Source organism: Pongo abelii, chromosome 23, assembly GCF_028885655.2.
Source record: "Pongo abelii isolate AG06213 chromosome 23, NHGRI_mPonAbe1-v2.0_pri, whole genome shotgun sequence".
Lineage (NCBI taxonomy): Eukaryota > Metazoa > Chordata > Mammalia > Primates > Hominidae > Pongo > Pongo abelii.
The window spans coordinates 49651977-49673095 of NC_085929.1; the positions used below are offsets into that span (position 1 = coordinate 49651977).

The 21119-nt window shown below is 58.9% G+C and overlaps 1 protein-coding gene across 1 annotated transcript; it reads right to left on the bottom strand.

The window, feature by feature from the left end:
* Positions 1 to 73: 73 nt before the first annotated feature.
* TTLL12 (tubulin tyrosine ligase like 12) lies at positions 74 to 20597 on the bottom strand. The gene is made up of 14 exons (XM_002831233.6): positions 20352 to 20597; positions 16459 to 16628; positions 14235 to 14433; positions 13336 to 13495; positions 13114 to 13247; positions 9799 to 9875; positions 7983 to 8099; positions 7693 to 7887; positions 7196 to 7307; positions 5858 to 6009; positions 5273 to 5354; positions 2955 to 3023; positions 2228 to 2366; positions 74 to 1618 (listed from the first exon to the last, which is right to left on the bottom strand). Exons 1-14 carry the CDS (start codon positions 20526 to 20528, stop codon positions 1467 to 1469), a joined length of 1935 nt encoding a protein of 644 aa, XP_002831279.2. The 5' UTR covers positions 20529 to 20597; the 3' UTR covers positions 74 to 1466.
* Positions 20598 to 21119: the final 522 nt, after the last annotated feature.

Here is a 21119-nt window from a genome sequence, read left to right on the forward strand (position 1 = left end):
TTCAGTGACACCCGGGGCGATAGGCCAGGCTGAGCCTGTGGCTCCAGGGTCCAAAGAGAAAGGAGGGCAGAAGTAAGAGAAGATGGACTTTATTGCAGCACGAACCGAGGGGGACTGCATGTCAACAGCTCTCCAGGAGCTGCCAAAGGCGATGGGCCCACCCTGCCCCTGCAACAGGCCCTCCAGGGGCTAGAGCATGGCTCCCCTCAGGAAGGGCAACGCGTGCTTGTAAACAGGGGCCCAGACAACATGGAGAGGAGAGGCAGCATCATCAGGTGCAGCTTTGCTACAAGAAAGATAGTTCTTAATTTCAAAGAGGAGACACCGCCACACCCAGCCCTGCCCTCCCATGCACTGGAAGGCTCTGGAAGTAGCTCCCGCCTGCCTGGGCAGTTAGGTCCACCCACTGCCCGTGAGCTGGGCCCAGGCACACTGCAGCCACACAAAAACGCTGGTAGCTGACTCCTAATTTCAGAAACATAATTAGAAAAGAACTGGAATTTTACATTTTTCTCCCATACATTAAAAAATAAGAAAAAGCCAACATTTTGACTGTAGACCCTGGTAGGTGGCATCTGACTTTAACCTGAAGTTCTCATTGGAATCCTTTTCTGTCTGGTGTTCCACTGCCCACAATCAGCCCCAGCCCCAGGCACCCCTTGCTGAAGGATCCTGGCCCATCTCAGACAAGGGTGGGACCCCGTGGAGTGCCCGGCGAGCAGGGCAACCACTGGGAAGACAGATACTGATTTCCCTGTTGGGGTCTGTGACCCTCAGCAAATGGAAAAGGAAAAGGTAACAAGATGGTGGCTTCCTGCCAGGACTTCAGCAGGAGGTTTGCTGGTGAAGGTTCTGGGTGAGCTGGAATGGGTGATAAGGCAGGCTTGCTGGGTGGTGGCCTCAGACTGTTCCTGGGCCCCTGTCGCATAGAGCCCTGTGGGTGCAGTGTGGAGCCCCACAGCCGTCCCGGGGTCATCCTGATGCATAAGAGCAGAGACCCCGGAAGAGAAACTCACCTGCCCCGTGTGACACAGGGCTCCCAAACACTTCCCGGTGGAACCCTGCTCCCGAGGACACCTTGTCTCGCTCCACGGAACCCTTCCCCCAGCACCCCCTGGAAACACAGCAGCCAGGAACAAATTCTCCATGCCAGGAACGAAGCCCTTGGCTAAAGTGGAGACTCATCAGTGCACGGATGGTGGTGAGGGCAGGGCCTGGGGCGGTGCTCAGCCCCGGGGACACCATCACTGTCCTGCTCTGACCCACAGGTAAGAGGAGGATGCTGTGCTCCCGGAGTGTGGGGCCAGGAGGATGGCTCGGCAGGATGGCTCGGGAGGACAGAGGCCTGGGGCTGATGCTATGCCCAGGGCCGGTGTGGGGAGGGACATGGGAACCTTTGCAGAAGCAGCTCAGAGAACTGAGGTTGGAATCCTGCTCCAAACACAGGTTTTGGGGACAGCGAGTGCCTAGACAAGGCAGGTAACATGGCAGCCACCGGACTGGTCCAGAAACAAGGTGCTGAAGACGTCGTTGAAGAAGGTGGGGTGGTACCTGCAGGCTCGCTCACAGTCGGGGTTGAAGTTCACCTCCAGGATCTGCGGCTGCATCACCCGCTTTCCTGACGGCAAAGAGCGCAGCAGAGTGTGAAGGCTCGTTGGCCTCCACTCTGCAGGGACAGTGGCCTGGGGATCCAGCAAAGGCTGGGAGGCCATGAACCTGGGCCCTGATTCCCAGGGGATGAGCAGGACAACGCCGGGCCTAGAACTTGGGTCTCTTGACTTTGCTGGGGAGGCCTGGCCTGACATCTGCTTCTCTAGGAGAGGGCAGGGCTGCCTCCAGCCCTAGGGATGACAGCCTGGCCCTTTAAGCTTGGATGTTCAGTTTAGTCAAAAAAAAGTAGACGAGCAGCAGCGGTGGAGTGTGTGGGGGTCTGGCACAGGGAAGGCCGGCCAGGGTGGTGTGGGTTGGGGTCAGGGTGCCTTTCACACGGGTCTCCTGTCCTGTGAGCTCTCCCCCGACTCAGAGGCCCAACCCGCAGCCCTTCCCCTCCAGACTCTGCACCGCAGGCACTTCCTGTGGGCCAAGCCAGGGCTTTCCCCAACCCAGATTCCTGGCTGATTCAAGTCAGAGGACAGCCTGGGGCAGCTGCCTGCCTTCTCCAGGCTGTGGCTGGCTGGCGGAGGGGGCGCCTGCTGGTTTGGATCAGGAGATGGGGAGCCTCTCTTACCATCTGGGCCGCTGTCCCACTTCAGCATGAGGTCGACGGCATACATGGCCCGGGATGAGGGGTAGTCGCAGAGGCCCAGGGGCGGTGGCTTGGCACAGGCCACCCGGAACAGCTCCGTGAAGGCCCGGAAGATCTCAGCCTGGGGACCGAGGAGGCTGAGTTATGAGGCCTGCTCAGAACAGCTTCTCAAGAGGGGGTTTGCTGCCCCTGCCCAAGCCCCGGGCCCTACATGGCCCAAGTCACCCCCTCCCACATCTTCACGTCTCTAGACCTCACCATGGCCACCTCTGCCCAGCACCTGCCCTCTTACTCCTGACGCCCACCTTCTACAAATCTGCCCATCTCCTGCCGCAGACCCCGTTGCTCCCCACTGCCCCAAGGAGCTCAACACAGCACCCAGAATGCCGCTGCTGGACATGGAGGCCCAGCCAACGTCTCCATATGACTGGGATTCCGGGGTCAGGCAGTGCTGCCATCCTCTCTGGCTGTCCCGGGGTGCCCCACATGCCCCTCCAGCTCCCTCCCTCTCAGGAGCACCCACAAACGCCCAGGGTGGAAGGAAGGGGAGCCCATGCTGTCTTGCCAGCCTCTGGGGAGAATGACCAACTGCAGGGGACAAAGGTCCCTCCCAGGCCATGCCAGCTGAGAGGGAAGGAAGGAGCTCCTGCAGGCCCCCAGCCCGGGACCCGCCCCACCGGCCTGCCATGGTGTGCAGGACAGGACTTACCTGGACGTCCGTCCAGGGAAATTCTGGGTATTGCTTCTCAAACTCGGGGATGAACTCTTCACAGTGCACCTGCAACAGACACAGGGCCCATCACGCTCTGCACAGGCCTCCGCTGGGCCGGGAGCGGGCAGCCTGCTACTGCCTGGACCAGGAGCTTCTGACACTGGGTGGGGGTTCCAGGAGCAGGCAGCCAGCCCCAGCCCCTCAGGGTCCAAACAGGAGGCAGGAGATGGAGTCTGGGCTCCAGGTCTTACTGTGTGACTCTGGACCAACGGATTAACTTCTCTGAGCCTGTTTCCTCCTCTGTGAAATGGGAAAATGTACCCTGTCCGGTAAACGGACTTTGCCAGGCGGCTGTGAGGCTCATGCGAGACAACGAACATCGAGGGCTCCAGAAACTGCAGGGCCTGGGCTGGCACCATCCTCACACTCAGCTCAGTACAGTGCGAAGGAGGCAGAGCTCAAGACCCCGGCGCGGGGCCTGCCTGTGCCCTGGCTCAGCACTAGCTCAGAGTGCTTGAGGGACGCAAGATCTTTTTGGCCTCAAGACTTTACCCAAAACACACCTGAGGAAGGTGGCAGTCGGCTCAGGTTTCTCCCAGAAAAGGACAAGCCAGGAAAGGCCCCTGTGGAAGCCCGCCATCCATGCCACGCTGGTCGCACCTCCCCAGGCACAGGGCTCCAGGAGAGGACTCTCGGGATGACCCCCACAGTACAGAAGGGAGGGGCTCAGAACCTGAGGGCGACTTCCAACAATGTCCTGGGGCCCTGCTGGGGGCTCTGCGTCCTAGAGAGTAGGCTTCAACACAGGCAAGGATAAGAGGGACAGAAGCAACAGGACCACTTGGCCCCTGTGGGGAGTGTGTGCTGGTACAGTCACCAGGGCACGGCACGGCCCTTTCTCCAAGTCCTCCTAGAGGACTCCTCGGACACGGGCACGGCCAGGTGCCTCCACGCGTGTTCACGCGCCATGATTTATCATTAGTGAAGACCTCAGATGACCAACTGCAGCCACACTCAGGAACAACCCTGAACCTCAAAACCTCAAAACACGCCACTCAGCCAACAAAGCAAGCTGCAGAAGGATCCGTTCAATGAGATGATATTTACATAAAAACCTAAGTAGGAGGCCGGGCATGGTGGCTCATGCCTGTAATCCTAGCACTTTGGGAGGCTGAGGCAGGCAGATCGCTTGAGTCCAGGAGTTTCAGACAAGCCTGGGCAACATGGCGAAACCCCATCTCTACTAAAAATACAAAAAAATTAGCCGGGCGTGGAGGCACGTGCCCGTAGTCCCAGCTACTTTAGGTGGCTGAGGCAGAAGGATGGCTTGGGCCCAGGAGATTGAGGTTGCAGTGAGCCGAGATCATGCCTCTGCACTCCAGCCTGGGTGACAGTGTGAGACACTGTCTCTCGAAAAAACAAAACAAAACAAAAAACCTAAGTAAGCGAAACAGCAGCTTCAATGGTCAGGAACACACTCCTGCTGAAAAGGACCAAGACATGCCTGGGAATGACAGCCACACATTCAGGGGTTGGGAAGCGTTGGGGCTGGCTGCATGGGGAGTCAGCGGCGCCTGCAAGGCTGGCGACAGGCAAGGTGGGGTAGGTGTTCTGTGCATCTGAAACACTCATTAACCAGCCAGGCCACAGAGGCCTTCCAGGACTTCCTTTCTTCCTTCCTGTACCCAGAGCTGGCCTCCTGCTTCTGTGCAGGCTGTGCCTACCTGTCTGCGTACACTGGCTGGCCAGCTCTGGTTTCTCGCCCCCACCTTGGAAGGGCCTTTGTCCAGATGCCCCTGAGCTCCAGGTGCTCAGATGGTGCAGCTGCCATTCACTGAGTGCCCACTGCACGGGGCACTGCTCAGCACTGTGTACCAGGGAGGACAGGAGGTCCTAGACCTGGGCAGGGTCACGGGCCAGCAGCCAGCCGGACCAGGTGGGGCCTCCCCGCCCCCGCCTTCCCTGGCGCTCACAGGGTGGTCTGCTTTTTCAGTTGAAGTGGTGGTGAGGAGTAAGCCCCGGCTGGGAACACACTGTTTCAACCTGCTGCTGGACCCATCCCCCTCTGTGTCCGCATTATCTCAAACACAGTGAGTGGCCCTCTGTGCCATGGGGAGGCTTACCTGAGACAACACAGAACCCAGCCTGGCTCATCACGGCAGTGCTAACAATCGCCTTCCATAGCAGGAACTCAGGAGGCGGCTCCTGGGACTGGCCCGTGTGCCAGTTCTCCTAGGAGGCAGTGTGGGCGGGGTGGGGTCTGGGTGTGCCCTGGCCTCTGTGTGAACCTGCTCTGCACCTCCCTCAGGCCCTACCTGCTTCAGCACCACATCCGGGTCGTAGTTCATGACTGTGAAGTGCTTCTCGTAGTCATCCAGGTCGTTGAGTGCAAAGGCCCTGGAAGACAAGTGTGCAGACACATGTGGGTTCTTGAGCCGGCCTTGTCCCTGCGAGGGAGGCGCCACCCACTCAGCCTTCCCAACTAGGGGTTCAGGGCTCAGGGTAGGACCACCTGCTGCTCAGGCGGGAGCCTGTTCCCTTGTCTGTGTGGGTGGGGGAGCCCCACAGCCCCACTGAGCTGGGGTGGAGGTGAGTGAGGTGCTAGCTGTGAAGTCTCTGCAGGTCCATAAAAATGGCACCTGGTTCTCATGTTGGTGCCCATTTTACAAAGAATGTTCACATCCATTACTGTGGGCAACGCCAGAACTCTGAGGTGGGCAGGGCAAGTCACCACCAATTAACACCAAGGGAGACGGGCTCCAAGGGCCGCTCGCTAGGTGAGTGATGGAGGGTGCCTTCCAACAACACTTTCTGATTCCCAAAAGGGCCCATCACCCACCAGCTACCTCCACCCGGTCACCCAGCTCCCTGACCCTGGACCCAGCCGGCCCTCCACTTACCGGTTGGAGAACCGCAGCCAGAACACATCATACACGAACAACCGTAGGGGCCTCACTGACCGCAGCAGCACGATGTAGCGGATGTCGAACTTGACCTTTCCCACGTCTTCTCGAAGGAACAACACGGGACTTTCGATGTACTTGGACACAACCTGGAGGACACAGGCGCAAGCTCACTGGTGGCCTTTGTCTCCCCTCCGCTGGGCCAGGACAGAGCCCTCCGGGGCTCCCGAGCACACAAAGCCACGCAGGGGGCACAGACATGGCTGCACTTTACTCCTCCTTCTGCCTTTTCAAACCTGCCTAAGTTGCCGCAAAGTCTTTTTTTTTTTGAGGCAGAGTTTTGTTCTGTTGCCCAAGCTGGAGTGCGGTGGCACAATCTCGGCTCACTGCAACCTCTGCCTCCCGGGTTCAAGCGATTCTCCTGCCTCAGCCTCCCGAGTAGCTGGGATTACAGGTGCCTGCCACCACCCCCAGCTAATTTCTGTATTTTTAGTAGAGAAGGGGTTTCTCCATGTTGGCCAGGCTGGTTTCGAACTCCTGACCTCAGGTGATCCGCCCACCTTGGCCTCCCAAAGTGCTGGGATTACAGGTGTGAGCCACCACACCCTGAAGCAAAGTCTTTATATCCATTTTTAATTGAAATGGAATATAAATTCTCACCCATAATTCCATCCACCCCCATCCCACGGCCTGAAGTCTCCACGACAATCGTCCTCATGATGCATTTTCCGCCAGCCTCTGACTACGTATACAGCCCAGGCAGATCCTGTGTCCTGCAATCCCAACACTGCCTCTGGATGTCCCCTCACTACGAATCTTTACCACGGCTCTGAGAGGCTCCTTGTCCAGGCTCAGCCACCTCACCCTGCTGGGCAGCCATACCTGGTACACTATATGGTAGGGACTTTGCGGTTAGATGCACCCAGGACAGTTCTTTTTTTAAAGACTGGGTCTTGCTCTGTCGCCCAGGGTGGAGTGCAGTGACGTGATTACAGCTCGCTGCAGCCTCAACCTCCCGGGCTCAAGTGATCCTCCTGCCTTAGCCTCCTGAGAAGCTGGGACTACAGGTGTGTGCCAACATGCCTGGATAATTTTTAAAGTTTCTACAAGTTTCCTTTGTAGAAACGAGGTCTCCCTATGTTGCTCAGATTGGTTCCAAACTTCTGGGCTCAAGTGATCCTCCTCCGCTTCCCAGAGTGCTGAGATTACAGGTGTAAGCCACCCTGCCCAGCCTGGACCTGTCCATGAGGACCATGACACTTGGTCCCCTTTGCCCCACCTCTCACTGTCCAGCCAGGGCCCTGAGCCCTGGGGCTCCTGGGCTGCGGGGCCCACCTTGGGGGTGCTCTCTCGGTGCCGGATGATGCTGTGCAGGCTCTTGGTGACGTGGGTGTCCAGGCTGCGCGCCAGGTTCCAGGGCTTGCAGATCCAGTGGTTGTCCTCGCCCCTGGGGAGCAGAAGGGCTGTCTGGGTGGCGCCTGGGGCCTGTGTTCCCAGATGGTGCCACCCCAGGACCCAGAGGCAGAAGAGGGCAGCCCACTTCTCCTTGGGAGCTGAAGAGGCACGAGAGAGAAGCTGTCAGAGGCAGGGGCATGGGAAACAAGGAGGGGTTTGCCAGAGGCCAGGGAGCTGTGCTGTGGTGGAGAGGACAGCCCCAGCAAAAGCCTGGAGAGGTCCTGCGGTCCATGAGGCTGGCTGTGACATTTGGGGACCACAGGTCGGCTCCCGCACCATGGTTTCCACAGTGGGTGCTCATGGAGGAGCAGGCGGACACAGAGGCTAGGCCGGGGAAAAGGGCCATGGAGTGCGCTGATGCCATGTCTGGGACTTACCACCGTTCCCGCTGCTGGAAGTAGCTGACAAACTGTGGCAGCTCGGTGCGCAGGTTGAAGGTTCGGGGCAGCCAGGGTGGGCCCTCGGGGCCGCCCGCCCGGCGCGCGATGGAGGCCAGGCAGTCCTTGACGGTCAGCAGGTTCTCGCAGGGGAACTGGTTCAGCAGCACGCCCGGCCTCTCCTGGCTGAGCTTCCTGCAAGGCGGAGGCAGGTGCGCCAGCTCAAGGGGAGGCCGGCAGTGCCCAGAGGCCCTGACTGGGAGGGCCCCTGCGGCCAGAGGTGCCCTCACCTGTAGTCCTTGAAGTGTGAGAAGTTGAAGAGGATGTCGGCGTCCGCCTCACTCTGGGTGAGGGTGAAGCGCGGGTGGGTGAGGCTGCTGGCCACCTGCTGCACGTCCGTGTAGACCCTGTGGGGAGAGCCCGAGCTGGGTGATCCTGGCTCCCAAGTGTCCAAGTGGGACTCCAGCACTAGCCCTGGCTCAGGGACTCCCCTCCCTGTTTTGAAGCTAATGAGGCAGAGGCAAGTCCTGGGTTCGAGTTATGACGTTGGACAGCCCGGGTTCAGACCCCGCTCCCTCCGATCTGCCGAGGGAGGGGCGCAACCCGTACCCTTGTGACCCCTGGTTCCCCATCTGCAGGACTGGACCACACCATCCACCTCACATTTGTCATTAAAATTAAATGGCATAATTCGGGTGTTTATTATGTGTTAGTTCTTTCCTTTCACATGGAAAACAAGAGGATGAGGCCGGGGCCACCAATCTCAGACAGACACACCAAGGGCCTCCGTGAGGCCTCTGCCCCAGAGGAGGTGGAGGGACCTTAGGCCCTGGCCAGGTCACCACCAGACTCACGTCTCAGCAAGAGCCCCTTGGGCTGCCCAGCTGGGGCAGAGGACAGCAGGGAGGAAAGCGCTCAGGCCCGGTGGAGGGGGCAGAGTGGAGCAGGCTGCCTGTTTCTGGCTGGACCAGGTTTGGGCAGCCAAGGGGAGTGTCTGAGAACCTCAGGGAGGGGCTCCTGTGAAGGCTGAGGTGGAATCTGCTCTGCATCTCTGGGTCCTCACCTGTGCCTGCTTCTGCAAGGTGTCCCGCCTGGACCTGCCGGCCTGGCTTTCCGTAACTCACCAGCCACACCTGCAGCTTCCTGGGAGGGGCCCCTACTGGCAGCCCGGGTGCCTGTTGTGGGTGCCCAGCATGTTCCCGGCCAGCAAAGGCTCCCTGCTGTGGGGAGGGCCGGCACGCACAGGCCTGGCTGGTGTTAGTTTCCCCAACTGGATGAACATGGTATCCAGGTAAGTGGAGCAGCCCCATGACATGCAGAGTTGGTAACGGGACCCCTTGGTGCCCAGAGGACAGGGGTGGGATGGTGATCGGTGGTGGCCAATGCTTCTGCCTAGGGGGCCCTTTGTCCACTGTCAGCATTTCCATGGCCTATTCCTATTTTTAACTTTCAAGGATGATTTTATTATATTATTTTTTTAAGAAGGAGTCTTGCTCTGTAGCCCAGGCTGGAGTGCAGTGGCCCGATCTCAGTTCACTGCAGCCTCTGCCTCCCAGGTTTCAAGCGATTCTTCCTCCTTGGCCTCCCGAGTAGCTGTGATTACAGGCGCCCACCACCGTGCCCTACAATTTTTTTTTTTTTTTGTATTTTTAGTAGAGACGGGGTTTCACCATGTTGGCCAGGCTGGTGTTGAACTCCCGACCTCAGGTGATCCACCTGGCTTGGCCTCCCAAAGTGCTGGGATTACAGGCATGAGCCACTACGCCTGGCCTCATAGGTGAGGTGTGAAACCTGGGAGGTGGAGGTTGCAGTGAGCTGAGATCGTGCCACTGCACTCCAGCGTGGGTGACAGAGGGAGACTCTGTCTCAAAAAAAAAAAAAAAAAAAATCTCCAGAAAGCCCTACTCACTCTCTCACTTTCTGCGGCATTTTCTCTGGGGTCCCAAGAACTCCACTCCCTGCACTTGACACTGCTGTGCTCAGAAAGGACGCAGCTGACTTGCCATGCGCCATGTGCCAAGCACTGTTCTGGGGCTGTGGGAACCACGAAGTGTGGGAGGCAGAGACTGGGGAAAAGTCCCAGCCCAAGCAATGGGGGCTACGCACTTGAAGATGTGATCGTGGGGGTGCACCACGGGGTTGATGTCAAGTGGCAGCTTCTCCTTGTTTTCCTCCAGAATGGCCTAGAAGGAAACACACCGGAGGTAGAGATGAGGTCAAGGAAGGGAGAGAAAGGCCGGGCGTGGTGGCTCATGTCCATAATCCCAGCACTTTGAGAGGGTGAGGCAGGTGGATCACATGATGTCAGGAGCTCAAGACCAGCCTGGCCAACATGGCAAAACCCCCACTCTACTAAGAATATAAAAATTAGCCGGGCATGGTGGCGTGTGCCTGTAATTCCAGCTACTTGGGAGGCTGAGGCAGGAGAATCGCTTGAACCCGGGAGGCGGAGGTTGCAGTGAGCCAAGATTGCGCCATTGCACTCCAGCCTGGGAGAGAGTGTGAGACTACATCTCAAAAAAAAAAAAAAAAAAAAAAGTAAGAAAGGGAGGGGACACAAGCCTCACCACCTGGCGTCAGGTTCTATGGCCTCACGGGGTGCATGGCTGCTCCTCCCTCCCAACACCCCAAAGCCTCCAACCACCCCCTCACCCCAGGATTCTGGGGCTCCAGGCCCCTCGGATGCTGAACAGTCCTAGTTTGGTGTCAAAAGAACAAGGTAAACATTGTTGCACATCTTCTCAGTGCTACCTCAAAATCACAGGGGGTGAGAAGGTTCCAAACCCCTCCTGGGAGGAGCCGCTTTGTCCTAGGAGCCACGAGGGCTGTCGGGAGCTTCAGCAGTGTGATGATTTAACACATGCCCACGTGGCTGCACATGGTCGCTCAAGCCAGGAATCCCTGCACTTTGGGGATTTATCTTGGGGATTTCCCTGCACTTTGGGAAGCTGAGGTGGAGGAGTACCTGAGCCCAGGTGTGTGGGACCGGCCCGGGCAACATAGTGAGATCCCGTCTCTACAGAAAAATTAAATCATTAGTGGGGCTTGGTGGCAGTTGCGTGGAATCCCAGCTACTCGGGAGGCTGAGGCAGGAGGATTGCCTGAGCCCAGGAATTGGAGGTGGCAGTTAGCTAGGATCATGCCACTACTCTAGCCTGGACAAACGCAAGACCCTATCTTTTTAAAAAAATTAAAAAAAAAAAAAGATTAAAATATGCCTACAAACTCTTTGACACTCTCTTCCAAAGGCAGAGCCGCATCCATCTCTGAGGGTGGGATGGGCCTCATGAGTTGTTTCTAACGAGCAGGAAAAAGGTGGAAGGGACAGGGTTGCTTCCGCAACAAGTCCATGAAGCCTGAGGCTTCCTCTTTGCTCCCTCCCTCGGATCACTTGCTCTGGGAGAAATCAGGTGCCACATCCTGAGGACACCTGAGCACTCTTACGGAGAGGCCCACAAGGCAGGGAGCCCAGGCCTGCTGCCAACAGCCAGCACCAACACAGCAGGTACGCACATATGCCGTGCAGAAGCGGGTCCACAGCCCAACGGGTGGCCTGTGTACCTCGAGGGAGACTTGAGGCCAGAGGCACCCCGTTGAGCCACTCCTGAACTCCTGTCCCACAGAAATCGTGTGAGATAATAAATGTTTACTGTTTTAAGGTGCTAAGTTTTGGAGTTACTTGTTACCCAGCCATAGCTAATTGATATAGGCAACCCTGGGCCCAGAGCACAGATCTGATTGTGAAGGGTCAAATGGGAAAAAACAAGGATGCCTGGCCTTGTATCTCCTCCTCTTCCTGGTCAGCCCAGAGCTTCCCAAGGAAAAACACGAACTTTAGTTCACGTTTCATTAACAAACAACCCCGAGACCAGGAAGTGTTTGTCCCTCCAGTTGCATCCACAAAGGCATTCACTTTTTCAGGCAAACGTGTACTAAGCACTTTCCTGGTGCAGGGGCTCCGGGAGGCTTGTAAGCACCCTTTGAACCAATAAGACTGAGCCCCTTGTTTTTGGCATGGTTGGTTCAATCACCACTGACTTAGACCAAAAGTGAAAGGAGGCCCCCGCCACAGCCCACCCCCGCAATCAGCAGCGCCCACAAACACACCACCACTCCAATCGCCCACTTTTTTTTTTTTTTGAGATGGAGTCTCGCTCTGTTCCTCAGGCTGGAGTGCAGTGGCGTGATCTCAGCTCACTGCAAGCTCCACCTCCTGGGTTCACACCATTCTCCTGCCTCAGCCTCCCGAGTAGCTGGGACAACAGGTGCCCGCCACCACACCCGGCTAATTTTTTGTATTTTTAGTAGAGACGGGGTTTCACCGTGTTGGCCAGGATGGTCTCGATATCCTGATCTCATGATCTGCCTGTCTCGGCCTCCCAAAGTGCTGGGATTACAGGCGTGAGCCACCACGCCCGGCCTCCACGCGCGCACTCTCACGTGAGCCAACTTGTCTAACCCTTCCTGCAACCCTCTGAGGCACTTAGTAAACGCCTGGTGTGCAAAAAGGATGACTTCAGTCGCCGTGGGGCAAGCCTGCAGCCTCAGCTGGACTCCAGCTCTTCCACCTGTTGTGTGACCCTTAGTAAATGACTTAACATCTCTGTGTCTCAATGTCCTCATCCTCAGTAAAATGAAGATAAAAACAGAACTGTAAAACTGTAAGGAACTGAGTGGCACACGCCCACAAAATACTAAGCACAGGCTCCCTTGTAGGCTGGTTCCAGCCTACGGAAGCAGCAGCAGCAGATGGGAGAGGAGGGGAAGGAGGAGAGATGGGTCAGGGTGGGAACCTCCTACCCAGCCCTGACTGGTTCTGGAGGTGGCTACGTTCCCATAGGCTCCTCTTCCTCCCCCGGCACTGGGGCCTCGCCAACTCTGGCTCCCTAACCCGCCAGCCTCCTTGTATGGGGCCTGGATGAGCTCTTACCTCCAGCCAGGCACTTCCGAGTGGGCCAGCTGGGTCCCTCGGGGCCCTGACCGAGACTGAAAGCACCTTTGTTATCAATAACAGTGACCATGATGGTAAGTCGCAGGCCTGCTGAGTGAGGGAGGCACGCGATGTGTGAACACAGGGTGTTTCTGTGCCTTGGTGAGATGAGGACAGGGGGCTGAGTGGGGTTCATGGCCGAGACCAACTGCACAGCCCCCTCCTTCCCGAGGGAGCAGCGTGGACCCCCTGAGGATGGACGCCGCCACCAGGCACCCGGGGATCTGGAGCCCCTACCGTGCAGCCACAGGCAGCTTGTGTTCACTCTCTGAGCCCCTTGTCTCTCAGAGGCTCCCAAAACTCTATGCCTCCCACGGTAACTGGCTCAGGGCCTGGCATCCGGCTGGGGTTTGATAACATTTGGTGTCTGCACAGAGAACATTCTGGAAGCTACCAAGCAGACAGGCCCGGGGGGTGGAGGAGGGCCGCACCTGGTAGTGCTCGGCGGGCGGCTCGGGAGTGCAGGAGCTGAGGTCCAGCATGTCGGTGGGGGCCCAGGGCAGCAGCATGCACTTCCGGATCAGGGGGTCCGTCTCTCCGTAGGCAAAGTCTCGGGTCACCTCCTCTGTGCCAAGACATGCGTGCCTATCAGAGGGGGTGACGGGACACCGGGCTGAGGCCCCTCCTCCAGAGCGGGCAGGTGCTGGACTTACCGCCAGTGTCCAGGTCCCTCAGGGGCCACAGCAGCGTGTAAGCCACCTGCTGGGGCACGTAGAAGAAGGGTGCCGTGGCGAAGCTGGGCACGTCCGCGTGCTGGATCCGCGAACCGAACTCGTCCATGATATACCACACTGGCATCTTCTCCTCGGCTGTCTGCAGACAGAGCACATATGGCATCTCTCGCTCACCCATCCAGCCACTGGAACTCCCTTCCGGAACCCAGACATCGACCACCAGCCCACAGCCACTTCTCTGATCTTGGAGGCCCTCTCACATGTGTCCCAGGCCCTTTAACTAAGCTAGGGGCTCCGGGACAGCAGCGCTGCCTTTGTAGACCAGGACATAGGCCTGGGTAACACAGTGTGAACACTCGTGGTAAAAGGGCGTTTGGTAACAAGGCACACAACCCAGCACCCGTAGGGGTGTATCCGGGTTTGTGGGTAATTGGGGGTCGGGGGAGGAGTCTTTGAGCTCAGGGAAGGCTCCCTGGAGGAGGTGATATCTAAGCTAAAATCATGACAAACAAGCAGGTGTCTTTTCCCAAACTAAGAGTGGTAAGGGGCTGGAGCACGGGGTGAGTTCCCGGAGAGGCCAGCAGGGGTGGCTGAGGAACGGTTGAGGGCTTTTAAGAGAGTGACAGAATCAGAGGGGCCAGGAAAGACGCAGCTGAGTCATCTGGGCCCTTTCAGTTTAGGAGTCTGAGAGGGCTGCGTCCTGTGAGCTCAGACGCCAGCTGGGTCCGAGTCCCCAGGATAGCACTCTCCTTAGGAAGCCACAGGAGAACTGAGTTGCTTGCTCTGGCCGGCCCCTCACCCGGCCTGATGGCACAGGGCAGCAGAGGTCTGTGCCCATGCCTGTCCTCCCCGTCCCTGGGGCCCAGCTACCCACTCACCCCATGGGCCAGCTGGTAGGTCTGGTTGAACTTCCACATCTCCTCCAGCACCAGGGCCACAGCCTCCGCACTGGGCAGCTCACCGTGGAACTCAATGCCCATCAGGTTGGCCATGCGGTGCAGCAGCCCGGGCACCTGCTGCAGCTGCTGGCGCGCGTGCTCCACACGGCACGTCCAGGCGTGGTCGATGAGGAAGATGCTGCGGGCACAGGCCACAGTGTGAGGCTGCTGGGCGGGCACGGGACAAAGGGAAGTGGGGGGAGGAAGAGGCCCACGGCTGTGTTGGGACCAGGGCCCAAGCTTCCTGAGATTTGGTCTACTGGGTGCCATAGTTATGCCCAGTTTTGGACTCCAGTGGGCCTGGGTCAGGTGCTGGCACTGCTGCTCACTCCCTGTGTGATGCTGGGCAAGTGCCTCCTCCTCTTCAAGCTTCTCAAACAAGGCAGCAGGGGTCTCTACCGCCCGTCACCTGGCTGTCATAAGCAGCAAATGAGATCAGATATGTGGTACACCTACTGTCCACCAAGCACTTGTAATAAACACACCAGCAGTCACTAGCATGAAGTCCTCAACTGGACCTCGGGGCACTGCAGGGCAGGCCCATGCTGCCCACCTTGCTGCCTGCAGGCCTGGCACACCACAGCTGCTCAACAAAAGCAAAGGTCCTACACGCTGCAGGCCAACGCACACAGACGGCACGGGGGCTACCACACAAGCCTCACCCACGCAGCCAGGTCTTCTGGAAGCACCAAGGCCTTTTTGTGGGAGAGGCTTCCAGGCCCGCACACAGGACCCCTGCAGCTGAGCTGCTACACAGAAGCATGCTGGGGCTGTGGCACAGGATGAGCTGTCCCTACCCTGTAGGACACAGGGCTGACCATAATCCTCCCAGAGCCCTGCCAGATTAGGAGGCACCAAACATACAGGTGCCTAATAGACGAAGCAGCCCCCAGCTTGCCCCCGTCTCTGTTCCTCTTTTAAAATGAAAGGGCCAGCCAATGATGTTCCAGTTCTTAGGCTGGGGGGCAACTTCAGGAATATTTATCTTACCGTGCTTATATGAGTTTTGTTGGCCTGTCCTAAAATAAGTGGGTTTACTCTTGCACTTGTGCTAGAGTGGGTGACCACGTGATGCATGGCAGAGCCAGGCCTTCGGGGTGACCCTGGGCAAGTGCAACAAGGGGTGTTGTACAAAGATAGCTATGGGGATGAGGATGGAGAGCTTGTTGGGGCCTGGCAATCAGGGGAGACTCAGGGGGATGAAGGCCTGGAAGCAGAAAGGCCCAGAAGCAGGTGGGGCTGAAATGAACACTCAGGCTCCAAATCCAAGACTCTGGATCCCTAGCCTCCCCACCACCCAAAACAAGGCTGGCAGTGGGGTATGTGGTTGTAGGCCGGAGAGACACCATGAGCTGGGAGCTCCCAGGGTAGCCACTGCATTGAATTCACCTGTTCCTGGGCCTGAGCGGCACAGGAGAACTCAGTTCACTGAATCTGAAGGGGAGAGTGAGCCCAAGCACGCATGGGTGGGGGTGCTGGACTGTCCGTATTTCCGGGGTGGCTTGCTACTGCCCACTCCCAGCTGGAGGAGGAGGCGGGAGAAGCTCTGCAGAAGAGACCAGACCCCTGCCCAAAGAGCTGTGCATGGACACGGGCCCAGCAAGTTTCTCCGAGGGTCCACAAAACCTTTGGGAGAGGGGCCTGCAGGCCTGTCCTAGGGATAGCCGCTCTTGGTCCCTGAGGGCAGGAAGCCTGGGGTACAGTCTCAGCTCTGCCCTAACTATCCCATGGCCCTTCGCAAGGCCAGGCCTGCTCTGGGTCTCAGGTCCTCAGATGTTCCAGGCCCCACCCCAGACTCCAATTCAGCAGGACCAGAGAGGGGCTGTGACTGGGGAGGAGTAAGGCTGACCTGCATCCTTAACCTGGAGGGTGACCTCGAGCAAAACTGGAACTCCTAATCCCCTGCAGCAGGACCACTGTGACAATGAGACCGCTGGGAGAGGCTCTCAGGCCGCGGTCCATCCGGTCACCCCAGGAATACTGTGTTGCCGCGGACAGTACTCTGAAGCCCTGATGGACACACTGCTGGCCACATGTGCTTGCCACAAAGCTGTCCTGAGGAAGATGTCCTGCGGTGGTGCAGGGCCCAGGAGAATCTGCATGACTGCATCTCCCACCTTTCACCAAGTGAAGGTTGTGGTGGTGTCTCTGGCCAGGCTCCTACCTGTTGGGGTCGGCTGCTTGGAGCCCGCTCTCCCTGGTCACGATGACCTTGTAGCACAGCTCGCTCCCCGGGTTGGGCTGCTGCTTCCGCACCTCCCGGGCTGCCTCGTCCTCCTCCTCTTCCACCTCCTCCACTTGCATGATCCCAAACACTTCTCCAGCGTCGAAAACCTGGGGGCCAGAGCTCCCGTCAGCAGGGGTGGGGGCAGGAGACCCCACCCCAATGCCTTCACCACTCCAGAAAGCCACCCAAGGTGCCACACCCAGGCCTCAAGGACAAACTTGTCTCCTTCAGAGGTGTGGGACCTGTTTAATGCAACTACACACAGTCTTATGGGCGGGGAGATTGAAGCTCTTGGAGATTTCAGGCTCAGAACAGGGACCTAATGTACCCCACTGTCGCCTGAGCTGTCATCCAGAGCCTCTTGTCCCACGGGATGCTGTGCATGGAGATGGGACCTCGAGGACTCGCTGGAGGTATCTTTAGTCCATCCCCCTCACATTACAGGGAAAGAGAGGCCCCAAAGGCAGAGAGGGTGGCTCCAATTACACTGGAGGTCAATGGAAGAGTGAGGATCTTGGTGGCTGGGGGCACACCCGAATGCCCCCCTCACCAGAAGAACCCTTCAACACTAGGACAGCTGAGTCAACTCACAGAGAAGCCTCCTCCAGCCCAGCCCCACCCAATCCAGGCCAACAGGAAGCGAGGCCCCAAGTCAAGGTGGGACAGGAAGATAAGGGCCTTGGTCCTGCCTTGTGTGGCTAGTCAAGCAGGCAAGTGACCTCTTCTGGTGTGTGTGGAGCAGAGGGGTCCCTGGCACAGCCACACTCATGCGCTGTCTGCCACAAGCCGGCAAGGAGGGCTTCTGGGCAAATTCTGGAGCCAGGCTGTGTGGGTTCAAATCTTGGTTTCACCACTTCCTAGACAAGTGACCTTGAACAAGTTACTTAACTATCCCGTGCGTGTTTCCTCATCCACACAATGGGAATAACGGAACCTCCCTCTGAGGGCTACTGGGAGGATTACATGATTCATACCCAGAACTCATAGAGTGGAGCCTGGCGACAGCAAATGCTCTATAAGCACGCGGTGCCACAGCAAATGCTCTATAAGCACGTGGTGCCATTGTTACACTTCTGAGACTGTTTCTTCACTTGTGAGAGGGGGTGTCATCCACCTTTCAGGACACTGACGGAATGAAATCAAACAGCGTGCATAAAGTCCTGGCACACAGTGGAGGCTCAACAAAGGCCAGTTCCTCCCTAAAACCTATTTCCCACTACTCGATTAAAAACGGCAGTTGGAAACTAGCTAACTACTCAGGTGCAGGCAGCTTTTGTACACTGGGCAGGACTTGCCCTTTGGTGGCACGAGGATGAATCACTCGTGGTCTTGCTCAGGGAGCTCACGGCTGAGTAAGGTCTAGGCCACCTGAGAGTAGCAGGTAAATTGCTCTGGGGCCTGGAGGGCCTGGGAAGACTTTATGGATGAGGAACCATAACCAGAGGCCAGCCTTGAAGAAGGGGAAGATTTAAACATGAGGCTACGGGGTGAGGATGGAAAGGAACTCCAGGCAGAGGGAAGATTAACAGCGAAGGCCTGGAGGCAGATAGCCCAGGGTGGAGCAAACCAGGGGTCACGTGAGGGACAAGGCACCTGAGACAAGAGCCGTCCAGTTCTCCTTTAGCCCTCAAGGTGGGTCTGGGGAGGCTACTGCTTTCTCCAGTTTAGGGCTAGGGGGAGGCTCAGAGGGCTGGAATCCAGACCTCAGGCTTCCGCCCCAGTACTCCAAATCCCTAGGGGACAGCGTGAGGCTGAGGGACAGAGAGCCTGCTCAAGCCTGGCTTGGCTTCAACCCAGCTGTGAAATGGGGTGCTGGGTTTCTCCTTCACCACAACCCCTTCATGGCAGGACCGGAAGAGCTCCCCAGGAGATATGGGGAGTGGTTTTGCAACCGGGAAGCTTGTGCAGATAGAAGAGTAGACATTTTAAAAACATCTCTTCGGCCGGGCGTGGTGGCTCACATCTCTAATCCCAACACTTTGGGAGGCCAAGGTGGGCGGATCACGAGGTCAGGAATTCGAGATCAGCCTGACCAACATGGTGAAGCCCCATCTCTACTAAAAATACAAAAATTAGCTGGGTGTGGTGGCGCATGCCTGTAATCCCAGCTACTCGGGAGGCTGAGGCAGGAAAATCATTTGAACCCGGGAGGCGGAGCTTGCAGTGAGCCGGGATCATGCCACTGTACTCCAGCCTGTGTGACAGAGCAAGACTCCGTCTCAATTAAAAAAAGAAAAAGATATATATATGTATATCTTCAAGTTTCCCCATCCTTTCCAAGGCAGCCGGCCTAAGGTGAGGCAGGAGGGCTGATGGCCAGGATTGTGTAAGGGCCCACAGCGCCGGCAGGTGCTGCTGCTGCTGGCGGCCTCCCCCACACCTGGGCCAGCAGCAGCAGGAGGCTTCACTCAGGAAGAGCTGCAAATTTGTGAATGGTAAAGCAGTGACTCAGCTCTGCCCTTAACGGCTGGGGAGGGTCACGGAAAAACACTGGCTGCCCCTTAGTAGGGCAACAGCAGGCAGGGCGGCCTGGGCAGGGGACGTGACGCGGTGGCGACCACCCTCTGTGTGCCAGGCATATTTCTCAAGCCACCTCCCATCCTTCCGATACTGTGGGAGCCAGGTGGTGTCTCACCATCCCCTTCCCGGATGGAGAACAGGACTCAGACGGGCGAGTGACCGCCCGGGGGAGGGCGTGCTGCCGTGGAGGCTGGCTGGACAGGAGCTGGTCATTCCCACTGTGCTCCTTCCACGCAGCACATGGGAACCTTTTTGTCCTCATGAACAAACCAAGGTCCCTTCCACCAAGCACAGGCCTGGGACCAGAGTGGTCCTCAGAAAGCATATGGCAGAAGTGAGGGGCAGAGGAAACTGTTACACTGTAGCATAAGGAGGTGCCACTCACTGCACGTTTCCAGTAGGAAGGTTCCTAGTCCAACCAGGATTACACAGAGAAAAACTGGCTCAGAGACCGTAGAGTCTGGCCAGCAGCCAGGCTCAGGGACTCCTAGATCCCGGCCCGGGTCCCTGTTCTTGGCTCTGGGGTTCCACTTCATCACCTGCGCCACTAGGCTCATCTCAGTCCGGGAGGCAGCACCTGGAGGAGATGTCGGGTCCCAGCTAAAGAAAAGACCCCCCGCCAGCCTGGGAAGGTGCTGTGGCCTCAGCCCCTGGGCACGCAATAAAAATCCAGGGCTCATCCCCAGCCAGGACAGTGGGGAACGCTTTGGAGTGGAGGAGGCAGGTGAGCAGGATGGGCCGTCCTCACAAAAAGGGAGAGAACCTAGAGGCTTCTCAACCTTTTCCATTTTTCTTTAGATTTCTCCTCCATCTCTCACAGCCTGTTTTCTTTAACCTGCAAGATGAGGGGACCCCGAGGCTCAAATCAAACGAAAAAACACCGAATTCTGTGAACCCAACAGTTACAGCTACACAAATTCACGGGGTTCCCGTTGTCCCTGTGAGGCAGCGGCTGAAAGAATCCCTCTGAAAGGACTCTCGGAGCCGCAGTGTTCTCATCTGTGTAGTGGGGGCGATGAGTTTCACTCCTCGCAGGGCTGTGTGAGGCTCGGGTGTGTGGAGGACCTAAAGTTCCCACCGCAGCCCTCAGCCGGCCTCGGGCCCGGGCAGATCAGGTCCGCAGGTACCCCGGTCTCCTGCTGTCACTCTTCGGCCCCCAACTCCACGCCGCTCCAGAACTGCCCAGGACGCGCTAGGGGTGGCTCAGCGCGGCTCCCGCCGCCCGGGAGCGCTCTTCCCTGTCCCGCGCCGCGGGCTCCCGCCGCGCTCCCACCCCGGCCGCCGCACGTGCCCGCCGCCCTTCCCCGCACCTCGTGCTCCAGCTTGTGCAGGAGGCGGCCCCAGTAACGTTCGGGGACCCCCGAAGCGCGCAGCGCCGGGCCGTGCAGCGCTGCGAACTCGGCCAAGGCCTGCGCGCCCTCCTCCGGCGTCTGGCCGGGGCTGCTACGCTCCGCAGGCGGGCGCTCGGGACCCCGCTCGGCCTCCATGGCGCCTGCACCCGCGCCGACTCCAACGCCGACGCCGACGCCGCCGCCGCCGCCGCCCGCCGGCCCCCGGCCTCCCGCCTCCGCCCCGCCCTCCTCCCAGCCCCCCCCGCCTCCGCCCCGCCCTCCTCCCAGCCCCCCCCGCCTCCGCCCCGCCCTCCTCCCAGCCCCCCCCCGCCTCCGCCCCGCCCTCCTCCCAGCCCCCCCCCGCCTCCGCCCCGCCCTCCTCCCAGCCCCCCCCGCCTCCGCCCCGCCCTCCTCCCAGCCCCCCCGCCCCGCCCTCCTCCCAGCCCCCCGCCCCGCCCTCCTCCCAGCACCCCGCCCCGCCCTCCTCCCAGCCCCCCCGCCCCCTGCCCCGCTCTCCTCCCTGCCCTCCTCCCAGCCCTCCCGTCCCCCCCCGCCCCGCCCTCCTCCCGGCCCCCCCGCCCCGCCCCGTCCCGCCCCGCCCCCAGTCCGCCTCCAGCCGGGTTTGCCGCGGCCCCCGGGCAGGCCCTGCGCGTCGGCGGGGTGCGTGCGAGAGCGCGCGAGCTTGCCAGGAGGGGGCGCGCGTCTGCGGCCGCGCCTGTGGTTTGTCTGCCGCCATGTGCGCACGCG

Coding starts and splice junctions, on each gene's coding strand:
- TTLL12 (XM_002831233.6), bottom strand. CDS start 20,528: ATGGAGGCCGAGCGGGGTCCCGAGCGCCCGCCTGCGGAGCGTAGCAGC. Junction 13,248..13,335: donor GAGGGACCTGGACACTGGCG/GTAAGTCCAGCA, acceptor GTCTTGGCACAG/AGGAGGTGACCCGAGACTTT. Junction 8,100..9,798: donor CCCCACGATCACATCTTCAA/GTGCGTAGCCCC, acceptor CTCTCCCCACAG/GGTCTACACGGACGTGCAGC.